This window comes from Artemia franciscana, chromosome 9 (assembly GCF_032884065.1).
Source record: "Artemia franciscana chromosome 9, ASM3288406v1, whole genome shotgun sequence".
In the NCBI taxonomy this organism is placed as follows: domain Eukaryota; kingdom Metazoa; phylum Arthropoda; class Branchiopoda; order Anostraca; family Artemiidae; genus Artemia; species Artemia franciscana.
The window spans coordinates 29,867,264-29,888,384 of record NC_088871.1 but is presented as its reverse complement, the minus strand read 5'-3'; the positions used below and the strand labels follow the sequence as shown (position 1 = coordinate 29,888,384).

The 21,121-nt window shown below is 36.5% G+C and overlaps 3 protein-coding genes across 5 annotated transcripts in view; 1 reads left to right on the top strand and 2 right to left on the bottom strand.

The window, feature by feature from the left end:
• The window catches only part of LOC136031259 (short-chain dehydrogenase/reductase family 42E member 1-like), a 443,764-nt gene that overhangs the window by 152,428 nt on the left and 270,215 nt on the right, over window positions 1-21,121 (bottom strand). The window lies entirely within an intron of this gene.
• On the bottom strand, window positions 496-1,227 carry LOC136030803 (uncharacterized). Its single transcript, XM_065709851.1, has one exon. The coding sequence runs from the start codon at window positions 1,225-1,227 to the stop codon at window positions 496-498; it is 732 nt and encodes a 243-aa protein (XP_065565923.1).
• Window positions 8,404-21,121, top strand: part of LOC136031253 (ribokinase-like) — a 45,886-nt gene continuing 33,168 nt past the window's right edge. Inside the window, exons 1-3 of one of the 3 annotated variants that reach the window (XM_065710669.1) lie at window positions 8,405-8,532; window positions 9,148-9,280; window positions 16,811-17,102. In XM_065710669.1, the coding sequence (XP_065566741.1) occupies window positions 8,489-8,532; window positions 9,148-9,280; window positions 16,811-17,102 (469 nt within the window). In that variant the 5' untranslated portion in view covers window positions 8,405-8,488. Of the gene's footprint in view, window positions 8,533-9,147; window positions 9,281-16,810; window positions 17,103-19,397; window positions 19,588-21,121 lie in introns of those variants that run through there. The other 2 variants (XM_065710667.1, XM_065710670.1) reach the window with 2 other exon arrangements.

Sequence of the window (21,121 nt, the reverse complement as noted above, 5' to 3'; positions counted from 1 at the left end):
ATTAGAGGCATATCTATATTACGCTTCAGAGGGTTGAAACGAACTATCTTCGACCTGGCTACGCTGATGGTAAGATCATGACTTGAGCATTCGGTCTTTAGCTGATCAAACAACTGGTCTGAAAACTGCTTTGTTATGATAGTGTTTTTGACCAGGTAAGCGAGCACTATGGACAGATCATCTACAAACTTGTAACGGTCGTCGTGATGATTAAACAGGGAATTAATTACAGCCAGGAAAATTATTCCAGCTAATTTCTTGCCTTGTGGGGCCCCACAAGAAGTATCTGACCATGATGAATTCGAATCGTTTTTTGTTGAGTGCAAATGATTTTTGTTTTTGGCCAGTTAAGAAGTTAAGTACAACGCCAAGGGTGCGTCATTTGGCACCCATTTTCTGGAGATTCATGCCTGCAGTCAGGTGGCGGATTAGGTCAAAGGCCTTCCTGAAATCCACTGCGCAAATGTCGACGAAACAGCTACCTTTTTCGAGCCATTAGAGAACACAGTCAAACATCCGTACTAGGTATATTGTAGTACTACACTTGGGGAGCCCACCGAACTGGAATTTATCAGTACGCCCATGAATTTGTTTCAGAAGAAACTTGAATATGAAGGCCTCAGTTACTTTTGCCAAACAAGGTGTAAGTGAGATCGGACGGAGATCGTCGCATGCACTAGGGGCGCGCTTTTTTGGAATAATTCTAATATATGCCCGTTTCCACTGTGCCGGGAAATAGCCGGAAGCAAAACACTCGTTTATGATGCTGGACAATGGTAATGCTATGAAAGCTGCATATTCACGTAGCAATTTGGCAGGTAATTCACCAGGGTATGAAGATGTATTCGGTTTGATCTTCCGTAATTCCGTGTAAACGTTGAACTCACTGACTATTATGTTGTTCTCAGGCTCACATTTTTCAAGTATGGTGGACTTTTCATCAGCCGTAATAGGTGGATAGATAGTGCAGATCTTGGTGAAGAATTTGCTCACTTCTTCTGCGCTGATTAAGGACCCATTATCATGGCTGATCTTCACACTGTTGTCAAGAGCTTGACCGGCCACTTTTTTCACAGCTTTGTGCCACTTTTTGGGGTCCGAAGTAAGTAATTGGTAGGGCATGGTTTCACGACCATAGTGAGCTTTAGCTTTCTTTACCAAAGAGACTATTTGATTTCGCAATTTCTTGCCGTTGATAATCTCACCACAGGAGTAGAGGCGAGACATCTCTTTTATTAGTGATTTAATAGCTAGAGAGATCCATGGTTTGTCGTATTCACTAACAACAAATGATTTTGTTGTAAAGGTCTTTAGGTATTGAAAGTATAAAGTGGTATTGAAATCGGATACCTTAGTATCCAAGGGCTCGTTACGGTACACTTCGGGGAAGTCCTATGGGCCGATCCATCGACTGTATTCACAGATGGCCGAGTCCGTACAAGGACGAACAGTGACACGGGATAGTTTGGGCTTTGGTAAGGACTCTCTTGTTTTCCACAGAATTGTGTTGTGGTCTGACATGCCAATGGGAGGGGAGTAAAAATCATCACAATTTGTGAGTATAAGGTGGAATATGCCCCGCAAAGAGTGGGTGGGTATGTGCACTACTTTTTTTAAAGACAAACAAGATGATAACCAACTCTTCTTGGTTTGGCTAAAGTCTCCTCCTATAATAAAAGCTGGGCTACTGTATATGCTTCTCAGGTGATCAATAGTCGTTTGGAGGTGGAAAACCAAGTCACCTCGGTTTCTGGCACTTTCTGGGTAATATACTGGAGCGACCATAATACAAGAAAAGCGACGGGGAAGAGATTTTGGTTTGCAAATAGCCTAGACTACTTCATGAGCTGGATCAAATAATTCCGGTAATAATTTGCAGGGGATGTCTTTCCGTATGTACAAGGCAGCACCTCCACCTAGTCTATGCTCACCTCGATCAGTACGTGTGTTCAGGAAAGTTTCTTAGCCTGCCATATGACCTGACAACCTATCAAGATTCCACGTTTCTGTAACTGCGATAAGGGATACTATTTTGACGGACGATAACTTCAAATTCTTCCATTTTGCTACATAATGACTGGCAGTTTATTATGAGAAAATTACGGCATTCTATTTTTCGAATTAAAAGTCACTGACCTTAATAGGGGGGGGGGGAGGCTGATCAATACTAGTCGAACATATCGGAGCCTGATTGAAAGGAATAAGAGATGGGATATTGGCATGTGTAGAGCAGTCTATCTTAACAAAGATACGTTGATGGGGTGAGGTTTTCGGAGCAAGACTGGTTGATCCTAATAAAACGATAACTGGGATCATCAGCTGACCTCGTTCACCACCACACTTGCGGCATCGCTTCCGCTTTTTACGGTTAGACAGGAGCTCTTGTGGCAGTGGTCTGTCATCTGGCGTTCTTACGAGCAAATTTAATGTACGAGTTTTGCAAAAAAAAAAGATGGCGCCACAGTTTACTCAGGTTAAAGCTGTCCAATTAAGGCTTCTTTATCGTATTTGAATGGCATGGCACACACATTAGACAAACTTAATAGTGTCAAATTTTGATTTTGAACTCCTTTCTTAACAATTACCCTTAGAAATTGTATTCTATGAATTAATGGTTCGTATTAGAAATGGATATTCAATAGAAGGAGTTTAGATACATGCGAGTGATTATGAACTGTACCGCATACTTTGGCGCACAAGGCTTAATTGGCTGTCAAACAGGGAGATACATTTATCAAGAGTTAAAAATGTGTCCTGATTTAGATTTATCAGTAACCCAGGATTCACTCAGATGCAGCTTTATTGTTGAATTTCGCTTCACGAATTACCGTTGAATTTGGCTTCATGCAATAATTGCAATTCTCCTCAAGTAATATTATCCAGCTCACACTAAGTGTCTTTTGTGGCAGCTTCTGAGAGCAATGAGAAATTTTTCATTAAAATTAATTCAAATAAGGTAACATTAGGTCTGGCACCAATTCTAGTGGTGCCACTTTGACAAACTATTATACCACAAAGCCAAAAGGGTTGTACAAAATGCATTTGCTTTTTATTACTACATTGATCTAAAAAGATTAAAAAATAAGCTGAATAGACGCAATCAATGAATTAGTGAAATAATTAGATCTCCAGGGCCAAGGTCCCGTGGAGTGTTGCAGCAAAAATTGCGGTGCAACACGCAAATGTATGGAATAATTGCCTATCTTAGAAACATTGGAGGTGACTCATTCGATCGGAAATTGAAAGTTCTAGCATCTTTTTCAAAAGCCAAAAGTGATTGGAGGGATACCAGCTCCCCTCCCACGCTCCTTTTCCTGCCCTCCCCTTAAAGACATCTGATCAAAATGTTAAGATAGTTATTTTATTACAGCATAGTTGAAAGGTCTAATAATTTTACGCTTAGGGACGACATCCCCCCTAACAGCTTTAGGGACAGGGCTCTAAGTTCTGCAGTTTGCCGATTGTTCGCATACAGGCTTTTTTATAGGGAGGGGGGGACATGTTTGATCCTAGGACTCCAGGAAGGTTAAGGGAATTAAAGTGAAGCTTTCAGGGAATATCGGTGTAATGTGACCTAAATCAATCCACATTGTGTGCATCAATGTTGTCAAAAAGGCGTATCAACAATATCACAGGAATGGCTTTGGGTGTGAAGATGAAACTTTCAGGGCATGTTCAGGGGGATGTTGAACTGATCAAAAGGCACTATATGCATACTACTTATACTAAGGATATTAAGACGAGGCTTACAGTGGATGTGGAACTAAATCAAAACACACTATGCGCATGCAGGTTATCAAAAGGGCGTAACAGCATATCTCAGAAACAGCTTAGGGCATTAGGTGAAAAATTTCCGGGAATATTGAGAGGGGTGTTAAACTAAGCCAAAACATATTATGTATATGCATGTTGTCAGAACAATTTATCACCAATATCTCAGGAACGTCTTACAGCATCAGGAAACTTTAAGGGCAAGTTGAGGGGAGTGTCGAACTAGCGAAATCGCACTACATGGGTACTACTAGCACTGCTACTGTTACGACTAAGGTTAAGTGTATCAAGGTGAAACTTTAAGGAAAAGTTAAGGGAAATTTTGAAGTACATCAAAACACACTATGTGCATACAGGTTGTCCAAAGAGCGTATCACCAATATGTCAAGAACGGCTTATGGCATTAAATTAAAATTTTCAGTATATAGTTGGGGGGGTGTTGAACAAACCAAAGGCCATTATATGCATACTACTACTAAGGCAATGGTGGTTCTAGGCCTGGGCCGAGGGGCAGCAGTCCTATAATGTCGAATTTATAGTATAATGTCGAATTTTTTTCGACATTATACATTAAATTAATTTTATTTTACAATCTTGCACTCATGTGGTATACATTGCCCCCCCCTAGACTACGATGCCTAAAACTGCCACTGTAATAAGGTTAAGGGTATTAAGGTGAAACTTTCAGGGGGTATTGAACTATTGGATTGTATATCCACAATATCTTAGGAACGGCTTAGGGCATTAAGTTGAAAATTTCAAGACATGTTGAGGGGGATGTTGGACTAACCAGCAGGTAGAGCCGTTTCTAGGTTTGGTGGCACCCGGAGAAAAATTAACTACAGCACCTTCTCTCGAATGAAACATAAGCAAAAAAAAATGCCAGATCGAAGTGTAAAATTGGATCAAAGTGGGCAATTCCCTAGCGACAGTGCTCCCCTATCAAGCTACAGTGCCCGTGCAACTGCCCCGTTGCCTCCCCCTAAGAACGGCTTTGCTAGTAGGCACTATGTGCATACTACCACGAAGGCTATATTAAGGTGAAAATCTCAGGAGACGTTGAGCTAAATCAGAACACAATATATGCATGCAGGTTGTTGAAAAGGTGTGTCAGCCTATTTTGGGAATGGCTTAGAATATCATATTATCCCTGAACTTAGCATAAAATACTAATCTTTACCATGTCTTGGTAACTAAAAGCAGCAGCCAGCCGACGATCTTTTTCAAAATATCAAAACTTTATTTTTATCAAACATGTATTATTGCTATAAGATAACCATTAGGCCCATTTCAACCAGAGCAACAAACCTTACAAATGACTTAATCTTATTTAATAAGCACTAAATTAAAGATAATTTTGAACTAAATAGAGTCTAAGATTCCTTTTAAGGAATAGAATAGTAAATTCTTCAACAAGATACTTGTGAGCACCCCAGCACCGAGCTATCAACACAAACGGATAGAATTTTTCATTGCTATACTTGTCAATGTAGATACTATTATAATTTGAAAAGAATTGCTACAAAAGTAAACTGTTTAGAAGCTGGAAGTATTTCTAAACAAGTATATAAAGATGTTATTGAAGACTTACTCAGAAGTCCACTAGGTGATGGAATAAAAAGTTTCATGATTCTTAGGACTTTATTGGTAAATCTGAATTGGCTTAATATGGCTTTCAAATGTAAATAAATATACTAGAGAACAATAGTTGATATTAGAATGAATCAGAGCAAAATAAATGTTTCGCAATGAAGAGTTTGGCAAGTGATGCTTCAACCTTTGCATGAAACTAACACAGCTTGAATATTTAAATGTAGCTTTTGAGTGTGTGTTTTGAAAGATAAGATTTGGTCAATTACAAGTCCAAGGTACTTGAATTGTATCCACCCGAGATAATGATAATATATATGTGAAGAAGTAACTTGGGCAAGGCGAGGGCAAATATTTGACTTTGTACCGTAAATTACGAACTATTTTTAAATAGATTCAGAGCAATAAAATTTGAAGAACGCCAACCAAGATTATTAGAAAATGCAGTATCCAGTTTCTCAACCAGTTCCTCATCATTCTTCTTAGAAAGTGAAATCGGCTTTTCATCTGTAAAATGCGTGCTGAGACATGGGATTCCCAATACTTGGTAAAGATTAGTATTTTATGCTAAGTTCAGGGATATTTAGTTCATACACAATTCTTATAGGATTTTTTTTTGCTACGAATTTTTTTTTTCAAGATTCAAAGGCTTATAGAGCCTTTTGCTAAAAAAAAATAATATCATAGGATTATTTGAAAAATAAAAAAGTCGAAAATACCGACGGAATCTTTATAGGACTTTTTATAAGTACTTAGGGCTTTCTCTTAAAGTATTAATCCCTTGCACCTAGAGGAATGACCAGTATTTGGAACAATGTACTTAATGTCCTTTTCTCAACAATTCTAATTTTGTTAATTCTTCTAGGCCCGTGATTGCTAACGTGAAACACAGGCCCCACCAATGGGCATGGCAATATTTTGGTGGCTCATGGGCAGGACATGCACCCTTTGGCTGTCTGTACTTTACAGTCTTAATTTTGAAAGACAAACATTTTCCATTTGAATAAAGTCATATTCATGTGCATTTAAAGGGGGGGAAAATACATGATAGTTTTGCAATAGCGTCATGCATTGTATAAAAAGCCTTTTATGCAGACAATATTTTTCATTAGCATAAAATATGCCTAGAGAAAAAAATTTCAAGTTGGTGTACCAAATAACAATGGCCTTTTAAGCTTCCTTCAGGTAAAACTTTTCACCTGTAAAGTTTTTAACAACTGAATTTAAATATCAGGCGAGATACGGGGGGCTAAGATATTAGAAACAGTTAGGTGGGGCTTGGTCCGACATCGGTTGATAACCACTGTCCTAGGGTATTTTTAAGTGAGGTAAGAATTTTGGTACTTGTGTATTATTCAGAACACACTCAATAAGTGAAGTTAGGTTGTTTCATGAAACAAACTACGATGCAGGTACATTTTAATTAAATATTTTATATATAGAGGTGGTTAGGTTAGGTATTTGATATAATGCACCCCCCCCCCCCTTAATGTGCAAATATATAGCCCAAAATTTTGATAAAGCTAGTGAAATAAAACAAAATATGATGAAAATATAATATTTTATTAGGAAAATTGTAAAATTACAACTTAGAGTTCTAACCTAACCTAACCTTCTGTCTTTGATTTTTGTTTTTGTGGCTATGAAACCGGATTTTCTCATAAAGTGTACCTGCATCGTAGTTTGTTTCATGAAAGAACCTAAATTCACTTATCGAGTGTGTTCTTAATAACACAAAAGTACCGATTTTTTCCAAGAATGAGGTAGACTCACTCGTTATTATTACTAATATGTAAAATGTGGCAAAAAAGCAATATCCGAATCGACATTACTACTATACCGAAGAATTTAATGTTTTTTACAGTAACACAAAAAAAAACATTTAATGGTTTTTTACAGCAATATTATTTAAAAAAAATATTTCAATTAAAAAGTAAAACTCTTAATTTATGAATGATTTTAAAACTCTTGGTTGGTTATCTATCTTCCGAAGATTCCATGCGCTCTTGAATTATGAAGACTAGTTATCACTTACCTTTGTTTAGTATTTTTACAAGATGGCAGTTGTTGTAGTTGGATCACTTATAACCGATATTATTAGGCAAGTACCTCCTAAAAATTACTTGTATAGTAGTTGGTTTTTGATGGATATATTCAAAATTGTGATATAAACTGGTTTTCCGCTGCACACTTACCCATTTATGGCTTGATTTTGAATTGAATTCTTAGCGCCATCTATTTATGGATATACTTACAACTGATCCACTTTGCTAAATGTGTTATTGTGAAATTATGCGCCATTTAGGGCCCCAGTCTTTTACAAATCATAAATAAATTCATTTTTTATATATTTGAAACGAAAGTTAACATTTCTCTGCAGCCTACAGCCGAAAATATCCTTAGCAGTTTCACTCCATGATTAATGGATTTTTTAATTTTTACTGTAGGTTCATTGGAGAATTTTGGTTAGGTATTTGTATTTAATATAATTATAGGTTAGGTATGGTTAGGTTAGGTGGTTAGGTTAGGTATTTAATATAATGCACCCCCCCCCCCTTAATGTGCAAATATATAGCCCAAAATTTTGATAAAGCTAGTGAAATAAAACAAAATATGATGAAAATATAATACTTTATTAGGAAAATTGTAAAATTACAACTTAGAATTCTAACCTAACCTAACCTTCTGTCTTTGATTTTTGTTTTTGTGGCTATGAAACCGGATTTTCTCATAAAGTGTACCTGCATCGTAGTTTGTTTCATGAAAGAACCTAAATTCACTTATCGAGTGTGTTCTTAATAACACAAAAGTACCGATTTTGTCCAAGAATGAGGTAGACTCACTCGTTATTATTACTAATATGTAAAATGTGGCAAAAAAGCAATATCCGAATCGACATTACTACTATACCGAAGAATTTAATGTTTTTTACAGTAACACAAAAAAAAACATTTAATGTTTTTTTACAGCAATATTATTTAAAAAAAATATTTCAATTAAAAAGTAAAACTCTTAATTTATGAATGATTTTAAAACTCTTGGTTGGTTATCTATCTTCCGAAGATTCCATGCGCTCTTGAATTATGAAGACTAGTTATCACTTACCTTTGTTTAGTATTTTTACAAGATGGCAGTTGTTGTAGTTGGATCACTTATAACCGATATTATTAGGCAAGTACCTCCTAAAAATTACTTGTATAGTAGTTGGTTTTTGATGGATATATTCAAAATTGTGATATAAACTGGTTTTCCGCTGCACACTTACCCATTTATGGCTTGATTTTGAATTGAATTCTTAGCGCCATCTATTTATGGATATACTTACAACTGATCCACTTTGCTAAATGTGTTATTGTGAAATTATGCGCCATTTAGGGCCCCAGTCTTTTACAAATCATAAATAAATTCATTTTTTATATATTTGAAACGAAAGTTAACATTTCTCTGCAGCCTACAGCCGAAAATATCCTTAGCAGTTTCACTCCATGATTAATGGATTTTTTAATTTTTACTGTAGGTTCATTGGAGAATTTTTTTTAAATTTTAATCATTTCAATTAATTATCTTCTCGCATAGATTGTCTTTGCTTGAATTAAATACAAACTGCACGATGAGCTGTAAACCCTTTCTTTCTTAAGAATCTGACAACCAACTTTTCAGCTACTTTGATGGCTTATGATTTTGTTGAGTGCCGTTTAACATAGCCCTCTTGCGTTGATCATGATCATTAAATTATAATTAGGCCTGTCTTTTTTACTACCTTTTGATTGTTACCTTTCTTTCCAGTTATGTCGAAAGACTGCCACAGCCTGGCGAAACCATCCGTGGCAAGTCACTTTTCATTGGTTGCGGAGGGAAAGGCGCTAATCAATGTGTGGCAGCAGCAAAACTGGGAGCAGAATGTACTATGATTGGGAAGGTATGTGGGACTCCTTTATTATGGATGTTTTTAAACCAAAAGAGTCGGAAACGCCTAATAATTTTACTCGCTCAGTTTTCTAAAACCTGATATGAACTCTTGAACGGTAGTACTACATTCTATCATACTTTTGTCTAGGTGGTATCGAGGATTTCATTTTTAAACGAAGTCAACTCGTTTCTGGATGAATGATGTAAATAAAATTCTTGCTTTTCAACTGGCTTTGGAATATAGACAGAAATTTAAAGCTCTGAATTAGTCATAAAACTGAGTTAATTAATAAAATAGTTTTTATTAAAGTTCTTTAATCTGTCCTTTAACAAAAGTTGCTGTTGTAAACTGTTGTAAAATAATTAGTTTCAGATAAGGCTTATCTATGATAGTAGACATTTTTAAAACTTTCTTTTTTGTTAATTCACTTCCAGAGGACGTTGCAACACAAGGTGTATCTGTGCAAGATTTTTTTTTTTTTAATAAAATTTAGAGGGACATAAATCTAAAATTGATTTTGCCTCCGGTGCTGGATGTCACCCTCATAGTCTCAGAAGGAATAGCTCCAAATTATGCAAATTACTCATTGTTCACAGATAAGTTTTTAGCAGAAACGGTGGTTTGTCTGGTGCTGGCTATCCAATCCGGTAGGAGCTCTTTGAGATTGTTTTCTAGGTCAAGATTCCTAGGGTTCCCCAAAAGTATAATCCGGAAACAATACATGTCACTGAATAAATCAAAAGAGGCTATGTGATCCGGAGTTCCTAATTATCTGTTATGTCTCAGGAATGGCTTGGGGAATCGAGATGAATCCTTCAGAGACTAATGGGGGGGGGCAATTTGACCTCAAATTTTGGCTTTGGAGGGAGGCAGAGGTAAATAAACCACTATGTTTATTCTGGTCATCAAAATAGGAAAGGCTTTGGTGAACAGCGTGGAGGACGGCGTTGAACGTTTCAAGTACTGTTTGGGAAAGGAAGGGTGATGGTGGGGCAAGGGACTTCAAAGTTTCTTTTTGGGAAGGGAATAGGATAAAATATTTTTGTCTCTGATCGATTACACCGTTTTTTGCACTGTCAGCTTCTATGGGACTCGCAATTTATGCACGGCTGGGTAGTGATGTAAATCAAAAGACATTATGTATTGCTAGGCTATCAAAATGGTTCATAAGTAATATTTCTGGAATAGCTTAGGATATTAAGTCGAAACAAAGAATGTTGAGTTTGAGGGAGGGGGCAAATGGATGTTGAATTGTGACTTGAGGGGAGATGATGGATTTCAATATGATGCACCATTTGTATCCAGGTTACCAGAATACCATATCTCTGTAATATCTAGGGAACAGCTCAAGGGATGGAGTTTATACTTTCAGATAGTATTTGAGAAGGAAAAAGGGAAGGAAAAGAGAGCTTCAGACTTTGAGTTTGGGAATGGGTAGGGCGGACTACATTTTGTCTCTGGTCAACGTAAACATGGTTGTACTATAAGCCAAAATAATTCTCCAAAATGTTGCATGTGCATGCATCAATACACTTGTAATCTTTATACAGCCTCTTATAATTAAACGCCTCTGATTACGGAATACAATGTCTCACATATGCTCCTACCAACTATAACTACTTGATTGTGGAGGGATATACACCGCACAAATCATTAAACTGTTAACTAATATGTTTCTACTCTTCTTTTCACATTGGCTTTGATATTATTATCTTCCATACACGTTTTGTAAAAAAAACATAATTCTATTCCTATGTTGAAACCCAATAGCAGCCCTCGAGAGACTAGTAAAATAACCTTAAAGAATAATTACCCCGATTTAACGTACGAATATTCTTAAGGGCGCTTAGATAGTCAAATTCGTTAGTAGTTAAACCGTAATTTTTTGAAATATATAGCTTAGTGGAAAGCACTTGAAATCTTGAATTTTTCAGAAGTAAATTTTGGTTTGTGGAGAATATAATTTTTCATATCCTTTAAAGGATAAATTAAAAACTAAGGCATTATAATTCTAATAGATTATGAATTCGAAATAACTTACATGTATAGGCTTATCTTGAATTTACTTATTCATTACGATTCAACCGCTGGATGAATATTAAGAATTTTCTTTCTGACAGATGGACCTACAAAAAAAAATTCATGTCAAAGAACGAGTATTTCAAAAAATTTTGTGCTCGTTCCTCTTAATTATTATGACCTGAATGTAGAAATTATGTTTCTGTTTGAATATGGACTATAAGTATCGTCTGTAATACATTAATGAGGCTTAGGAAATAATCAATAGAGTATCAGGCTGTATATTCAGGAGTATTGCCTCCGTCACTACTAGTGTTTGGAGGGCCAGATGACTTAGAATATATCTAGGAAACGGGATAAGAACGCTGAAACAGTTTGCCTCCTAAATATTAGTTCATCTGAAAAGCACCAACAATTTTTTCTTTAAGGCCTTTGACCTTGCTCAGGTCATTTACTTAACTCTGAGCATTTTTAATCAATCCAGACCAAAATTTTAAAACATTCGGGACTAGCAAAAACAGAACTTTAAATTTTGTTAATGTAATCGGCTTCAAAATGACATTAATTAGGTTCTCGGCCTGGTGGACCCCTATGTAAAAACAAATATGTAACTGCTCTTTCGAGAGAAAATGATGTTCTATAACAGGCCAAACAAATTCATTTAAAAGTTGTTGATGCAGGAATGCGATTCAACCAAGCAGGCAGCAGCCCCAAGTAAATAATGTTTGTTGGCTATGTTTCCTGTGGGATTATGGATGACTCCACAATGAATACATACAGAGTTGAAGGGTCCTAATGACTTGTAAATAACACTTGCGTAGCCTTACGCTATCTTTGTAGGTTTTTACTTGGTTTTATGCCACAATTTGTTTGCATCGAAGATTATGACGGTGATGTTCTTCTAACATAATATTTTTTCAGCACTTATATACATAATGGTACACACTCGAGAAGTGAATTAAGGTGAATCCTAATAAAATATACCGAAATATGATGAAAATATAATATTTTAGAAAACAATTTTGGGCTATATATTTGTACTTTAGGAGGAGGGGTAAAGTATAGCGGATCTGCATGCAAGATGTATTAGCTACAATTATTCTGCCTATTATGAAGTAAGAATTGTTAGTACAGACAGATAGAACCGATTTGTTCTCGAGTGTGTACCATCCTGTACACAAGTACCCTTTTCTTCTGCACTTTCATTTTTGACTTGTTCTGATTCTCGCTGTTCTTTAACAGTACATTTCTTTGTTGTTCACTGCTATTTTTGACACTCTTGATACTTGCATTAGCGTGTTTGCTAATCTTACAATTCTTTGTTCCTTACTTTAACATTTGACAAGTTCTGATTCCTGCTAGTGCTTGTAATTTTCCCTGCTGATCATCTTCCAGCTGCATGTTTCTTTGTTCTCGCGGTGGTATATCTTCTAACCACGCATTTCTCTGTTCTTCGTTTTCATTTTGATTCGTTCTGATCATTATTGCATTTATTTTAACCGTATATTTTTGTTGTTATTCGCTTTCTGTTTTAGTCGTTGTGATTCTCGCTGCCACTTATCTTTTAAATACTTATTTCTGTGTTCTTCAATTTTGTTTTTGTCTTGTTCAAATTTTAGGTTTTAGTAGTATTTTAACTAAATATCTCTTTTATCTTTATTTTTGTTTATCATTGCTTCAGACATTTTTTCAGTGTCTTTTGCCTTAGTTGCTTCGATTGGTCTTGTTACTTTTGATGGTCTAGGTTGTTGATTATCACCTGTTGTGCATTTCCATTTCTCAGGTCGTTCTCTTGATCTTGTCTCACTTGATGGTCCAGTTTGTTCGTTTTGAGCTTTCCTTAACATACTTTTATTTGAAAAAGATTTTAATTTCTGATCATTTTCCGAATCGTGTGGGATATCCCCCTCCCGTGGAAAATTTTTCTCGGATATCCCTTCGACACACTGGGAAGTTGCTCCCACGGAAAAAAATTCCCCTGGAGAATTTTTTCCACGGAAAATCCCCCTAGACAATCCCAACCCCGCTGAAAATTTCCCCAGGAACATTTCCAAATGTTAAGCTTAGTCGGCAACGACAACTTACGACAAACAAAAAGAATTTCGTATTGAAATTTTGGGAATTTTTCCCAGTGAAAAATTTTCCCCTGGAATGCTCACCCAGAAACTTCCCTCCTCAAGGAAAATCCCCCTCCCCCCAAAAAAATGTATGTACACTTCCTAATCATAGATAGTACAATAGCACTTCCCAAGTAAAGAACAATGTGGGCACAATGTAATATTTTTTTTTCCTTCAGACTAGGGGAGTGCCTGTACACTTCCTAATCATAAAGAGCGCAATAACGCTGCCTAAGTTTCTTCAGATCAGGGCACTTCGCATAGAAGGAGTTATCCTCGTAACTTTGAAAAGGGCTCATTCGATTTAAAATTGAGAGAGCCAGTGCCTTTTTAATGGTTGAGTGTTTGGAGGGCAACCAGCCCCCACGCCCGTCATTTCACCTAACACAGTGTAGTGGTAAGGTCCAGAAATTATGTCTTTGAGGATGAAACTAACCCCCCTCCCCCTCAAAGCCCTTAGGGCAAGGGTTGTAAGTTATACCCTCGGAGCTCATAAGGTTCTTATAGAAAAGGTGGTCGTATAAACTTCCGAGGGGGCTCATTGGATAATAAGAAGTAATCAGAAGTTCTAATCCTCTTTTAAAAGTCAAAAGTGATTGGTGGGCAACCAGTCGCCCTACGCCCATAGTTTTCCCAAGTACATCCATTCAAATTTTGAGATAGCCATTTGTTTGGCGTAGGCGAAAGGTCCAGTAGCTATGTCTTTGAAGATTACAATCCCCTCCCCCTCACAGCTACGAGGGAAAGGAGTGGTCGAATAAACTTCGGAGGGGGCTCAGTGGATTTAAAGTCAGAAGCTTTGGTGCCCTTTTTAATAGTCGAAAGTGATTGAAGTTTAGCCAGCCCATTCTCTCCACGCCAATCATTTCCCCAAACGCATCCAATCAAAATTCTGAGATAGCCATTTTGTCAAGCATATTGGAAAGTTCCAGTAATTATGTCTTTAGCGATGCCGACCACCCTCCCCCGTCCCTCAAGCCGAGGGTTATAAGCTACACTACACTACACCTTGTCAAGTAGACTCCGGAGAAGGCTAATTCAGTTTAAAGTCGAAGATTCTAGCTCCCTTTTTAAAGTTTAGAGTAACTGGATGGCAACCAGCCCCCCCCCCCTACGCCCTTTTCCCCAAATTCGTCCGACCAAAATTTGGAGATAGCCATATATGGATATAAAATTCGGATATGGCTCATTCAATCGGAAATCGTAAGACCTAGTGTCTTTTTTAAATTCAAAAGTGATAGGAGGACAGCAAGCCCTCCCCTATGTCTTCTTTTCCCCAAATCCATCCGATAGAAATTTTGAGTTAGCAGTACTCTAAATATTCTAAACATCATATAACAATGCCTTCTAAGTTGAAAAAACGCTCCAGAACCTGGAGGAAAGGGTTGTAATGTCCCGAAGCCATATAAGGTTTATATGGAAGGCGTGGTCGTATAAACTTCAGAGGAGACTCATTTAAAGGGAATTTTAAAGTTCCAATCCCCTTTTATTGACAAAAGGGAAAGAGGGTAACTAGTCCCCTTCCCCCTGATACCCTCTTTTACCCAAACGTATCCGATCGAAATTGTGAGATTGCCATTTTATTAAAAATAGTCAAAATAACTTGTGAAAAAGACTCCAGGATTGACACGACCCACCAGAGCCCTGGGATAAGGGTTGTAAGCTATACACGGGGGGCACACACAAGGTTTTGTGTAATGGGTGGTCGTATGAGCTTTTGATAAGCTCATTTGATTGGAAAGTGGAAGTTATAGTGCTTTTTTTAAGAGTCAAAAGTGAATTTTGGGCAACCAGCCCCCCGCCTCCTCCCCCACGCCCATCATTTTCTAAAACAGACATTCAATCACAATTTTAGACATCAATTTTTTCAGCATTGTTAAAATATCCAGTAATTATGTTTGTTGGGATGTCATGTCGACCCCCTCACGGCCCCAAGGCAAGAGCTTTGAGTTAGGCAATTCGTTCACTGTTTACATATAGTATATGCTATTGAGAAACGTATGCTTGTTTGATTTTTACTTTCCAAAAAGACTAAGGGCATTTAGGTGAGCCTTTCAGAGAAATATCATCGAAACTTTTAAAGACATTTTATTAGACATTTTTTAGACAAAAAGCGTTTTAAATGTTTTCACTTTTTTACTTTAATAAATGAAAAATCACAAAACTTTAAGGAATTAATGTCTGTATGTGTGTTTTGAATTGACAATCCATCGTCACTTGTTTTTTTCAGTAAAGTGCAGATTGTGTTCTGGTCTTGAGAAGGAATGTGGTTTGCCAGCCTTTTTCATGGTAATTTTTGCTCCTTTCAAACTCGTTTTGAGTTTGACTTGGTCATTTATTGTAATTTCTGTTGATTTCGAGTGTTATCTATTTGGTGATGGTATTTGTGGTTGTTTAACGCTTGAAAGATTATTTGACTTTATTTCTGATTATATATGGCTTAATGGAGCTCTTTACTTTTCTTTTAAAAATCTGTTTTATGGAAAAAGTTTTGTACATTAATAACAAATACTACACGTAAACAATGGATACATTTCAGAACATACAGCCCTTTACCCAAGGGCTGTGGAGGGTCTTGTTATCCCTAAAGACATAGCTATTGGAACTTTCAACTATGCTGAACAAAATGTTTATATCAAAATTTTGATCGAACAACTTTGAGGAAAAAGGGGCAGGGGGAGGGGTAGTGGCTCTCCATGTTGTTCCTCTCTCGATCTTCTAGGATAACTGGTTCGATATGGAAAAAAAAACTAACAAATAAACACGTATCCGTGATCTTTCTTCTGACACAAAATGCAAAATTCCAGATTTTGGTATATACGAGCTTGAAACCTCTAAAATAGGGTCCTCTAATATGCTGAATCTGGTAATGTGATTCTCTTTCAGATCACTAGGTGTTATGAGGAGTTTTGCATCTCCCTTTTTCAAAATTGGGAAAAATTCTCAGGCGTGTAACTTTTTATGAGTAACATCAAACCAAACAAACCTTAATTATTTTGAATCGGCATAAAAATCTGATTCTTTTTCATGTATCTGTTTTTACCAAAATTCGGTTTTCTACAGTTTCGGCTACTATTGAGCCGCGTCGGTCCTTACTTGAAATTCATTACGATGAGTTACAGTACGGTTCACAGTCACAGTTCGAATTATTTATTGCACTTCGCTACCACGAATTGTTTGATGAATCTTTACTTTCTTCGAAAAACTTCATTTTTAATTTTTTTTTTAGCCTCCCAATTTAATTATTCTTCTTTATCCATTGTAGGAAAACAATAATCCCATAAACAGAAATAAAAAAGTACTTGTTACATTTTTTTTTTACTAAAACTTTTTGGAGTCAATTAGTGTATGCATTACAAAGTTGTGTTGCTAATGTAAATTTAGGTATTAAATATTTTTTCAGTTGGGGTCAGATAGTTTCAGCGAAATGCACGAGACGAGTTTTAAATCACTGGGAATCAACTTTGAACATGTGAGCAGAACGGATGAAGCATTCACTGGTGTCGCACAAATACTAGTTGAAGAAACGGGGCAGAACTCGATAGTCATTGTTCCTGGTGCGAATGATAAGCTCGGTGCAGAAAACGTTAGAAAGGCTGTGGCTTTGATAAAGGAGGCTTGTGTCGTGGTTGCACAGTTAGAAGTAAACATTGAAGCCTCTGTGGAAGCTTTAAAACTTGCCTTTACTAACGAAGGTTTGTTATACGAATAGAAGCTATGTGGAAAACATTGTCCTTGGCAGGAAAACCATAGCAGTAGTGACGGCATAATTACTTTAAACGCAGTCCACCCCTTCAAATCCCCATCCCGACGCTTTTTTAGAAACGTGTTTAAGACGCAGGTGTTGTTAATTTTCTTTGAGATGCAGGTTCTTGTTACGTAATAGGGCTTGTTTGGTTTGGTTGTTTCATAATAGGGAATGTTTTCTAAAAGATACAGGTGTTAATTTCTTAGAAACCCCACGAGGGCCAGGAAAAAATCTTCAGGGGCCCCACCAAATCATGTTTTCTTTGACCGATATGTTTAAAAACCCGAGAGGGTCAGGAAAAATGTTCGGGGTTCCACTAAATCATGTTTTCATTATTGTTTAAAAACATACGAGGGCTAGGAAAAACCTTCAGGGGCCTCTCAAGTAAGATCATGGTCCAATATATACAAGTGAAGATTATGTAATCTAACGTGATTTCTTTTCATTGCTGTGGACCGTTACAATCCGGCAAAAACTGGTTATGAAGGTCAGCGATGCGTAGTTGTTTGATTTCCCCAGTATTGAAAAAGAGGTCTCTGGCAATATCGAGGATATTATTCCTTATTAATGGAATCTTTTACTCCGTTGGATATAGAAAGCACTAGCAATGGCGAAATGAGAACTAGAGTAACAGATGTAGCAGTAGAAATTATAAGGGGTTGCCGACTAGCCCTAGAATGGGATGAGATGTTTGCACGATATGTATTGTTATTGAGCAAATTCAAGTCAGAAGAACAGTTATGCTTTGCAGCAAAGGTGAATATAATACATATATAACGATAACAAGATGGATTAGATGCATTAGCTAAATACATTGAAGACAACAATTTGAACCAGTCTGTAAAAAATGAGTGAGTTTGTTACTAGTGAGCAAAAATCCTTGTTAGTCTGTAATCAGAGTTTCAGGATTTAAAATGACTGGATCTGAGAAACAAAAGATCTTACTTTTCAAAAGACTTACTTTTTGCTTTTACAAAAGACTTTGAAAAAATGTTTGATTCTAGATGATGATTTTCTAGAGTTACCTCTTCAAAGGAAAATATTTTCTCAAATAATGCTTAAAGCCATAAAGAGAAATGATTCCCCGTCTTTGGACTCTTGTATGAAAACTTTTACGTCGTGGTCCAGATGCATTTACTCAATTTAATGATATATTAGTTGAAACAAAATAAAATGATATTGTGGATTTACTTTTGAGCACTACCTACAAATTCGTTTAAGATGGCCGTTTTGTATGGCAACATCAAGTAAGTCGAATACATTTTGTGACATTACTAGATTACCTCCTTCTAGAAGACATTTAATTTATTGATTGCGAGTCAGTTTCTTTTTGGCAGTAAGACAGTTCACATTGAAAAAATGTTTTCCACATGTCTATTATGTTTGTATACATGAAGCAGCTTACTGGTCATCCAGTAAGAATTGTACTATTATTGATGACTATAATGAAAAGTGTGGATTCTGTAATCCATGTAAATTGCATAGAGTATATGTATTGCAAATTAAAGACTGTAATTCCTGTCTTGAAGAGATTTGTGACTCTCACACTAGAGGTTTCCAATGTTCAAATTGTCACTATGATAAATGTGATCAATGGGAAAATACTTCCCTGGCGTGATTGCAAAAAAACTAAACGTGGTTTCAGTTTATTTTTAAGAGACTGGTATTGTCTTGGTTTTAAATTGTTGTGAGAGGAAGAACCAGGTCTTTCCTTCAATTCCTCATTCTGGTCCTTACGACATCGCTGTGAAATATCTTATTTGGCTGTAACAGAAAGAGCTTCTTTATATGAGAAAATCGTGATTGACATTGCTTCAAATCAGCAATATTGACACACGTGAATTTTATAATATGAATCAAAATAGCATTATTAGAATAAATTGGATTAATAAATTCAAATAGCTATGTAAAGGTCTCATATATTTAAGGATAAACATTGGGCTAGTCTAAACATAAAAATATTGTTTGGGCAAGAAAATGTGGATTTTATTCGATTGAAAAGGTTTTTCCTTCTAAATACTTGTCCAGTTTAATCGATCAACATCTATTCGATGAGGGGAGGGGGCAAACATAAGCTAATACACCCTAGTTAATACCTAAAAAGGGTTGCTTGTAACATCTGCATGGTACGGTAAATTGCCTAGCTAAATAAATTGAATCCTTGCGTGAAATAACTATCTAAAGGTTTCATATATTTATAAATAAACGTTGGGCTAGACTGACCATAAAAATATTATTTGCGCAAGAAAACACAGATTTTTACTTAGAATGAAGATATGTTTCCTTAGATTTAAGATATGTATTTCCTTAGATATGTAGTCCATGCAGATTTAAAGAAGTTTTGTTCGAAAAATCAAGTGCATGATTATGAAGCCAGAAATAGCGATGATATAGCAATTGAGTCAACACATACAGTTAGACCAGTATTAAAGGTAAGATATATGGGTTTGGTTATTTGGAATTGGTTGTCAGTTAGTATTAGGACAGCTGAACACCTACTTTCATTTGAGAAAAAATTAAAAGATCATGTTTAAGAAAGTAGTTTTTTTATTTTTTTAGGGGAAGGGCAGGGAAGGGGTCTGTGGAGTTTGGTGTAGGGCGACTGTTTTCGGGAGGGGGGAATTATTTTTGCTGTTTGGGGGGGGGGGTTGAATAACGTGTAGTTTATTTTAATGAGAAAGATTGATTTGAAGTTTGAGTTAATTGTGGTTATTTTGTAATTTGTAATGGAGTTTAAATAATTACTTGTTACTGCTGTGTGTCTACAAAACTATAAAGTTTTTCTTAGCGCGGCCGCATTTTGTTGAAGATGTGTATTGGTTATGTATGGGAAGAAAAATAAATAAATAAATAAAAAATTCTCAAATACCTCTGCCAATTGCAATGGTTTCATGTTCTTTAACATGATTTTAGTTTCATGGAGCTTCCACATCCATGAGCTTAGCGTCGATAAGGCTACCATGTCACTCTGAAGGAGCCAATTCTGAAAGTTCTTGAACCACAAGATGGCATCTTCACCCAAATCTGTCTCCACAGACTGGTACCCATGACGCTTATAGTGCTTATAGTCACGTTATAATTTTAATTCAGTACAGAATCTTTAAAGACCCATGGGACAATAGTAGGAAGTATCTCTCCCAATGTTTTTACCCTCACTTAATAGCTGACTAATATAGGGATTGGAAACAAATTTCTAATTGCATCAGGTTCATTGGCAGGCTTGTAAAGAAGCCATACCTAGTGTTTCACAGACTCAGTGGTTGGAGCCCTCACTGAATGTATTACCCCCGTTCTCCTTCTTCATACTCTGTATCATACTGCAAAACTGAAATCCCAAACTTTAAATGCTTATTATTCCTCTCAAAAATACGTATCCCCTTAGATGATACATGAGATTGCCCCTTTTAATAGTTAAAGTCTGCTTTTGGAAACTCTGCCCCCTCCCCACCCTCATTAACTGCATTCTCCAAAAGTATCTTACTAGCATTCCTATGCCTGGGTTTACGGGGTGAAATAAGGAGTACTTACTTGACGCTCTCAAAGTGCGCATCGAAACCCGAGTATTTTACACCTCTACAACCTTTTAAATCATCATTGTAGTTTCTAAATCTCTCCCCTCCCCTCTCGCCTCTTAAAACAAGTTCCTTTTTAAATTTTGTTACATTGACATCTATATTTTTCAATAAAAATACTATTGACCCACTCCCATGTTCATTATGATTTTCCACCTTATTAAAAATGTATCCCACCTACTCTGAAAACGCCCTCAAAATTGAGTAGGCCCGGGTGAAGCGTTTGCTTTTCCGTTTGCAGGGAATCTGAGTACACCTCACCCGTCTTTTCATTAGAAAAATTTCATCTACGATGGATGCTTTAACATTGTCCCCACCACCCCCTCTCAAATTTATTATTCAAGAAGGGCATGAATCATACTTAGTTAGGAGTGGACTAAGTCTACTTGATCCT

Bases quoted from the DNA above. Each gene is read 5' to 3' on its own strand.
- LOC136030803 (XM_065709851.1), bottom strand. From the start codon at position 1,227: ATGTCTCGCCTCTACTCCTGTGGTGAGATTATCAACGGCAAGAAATTG.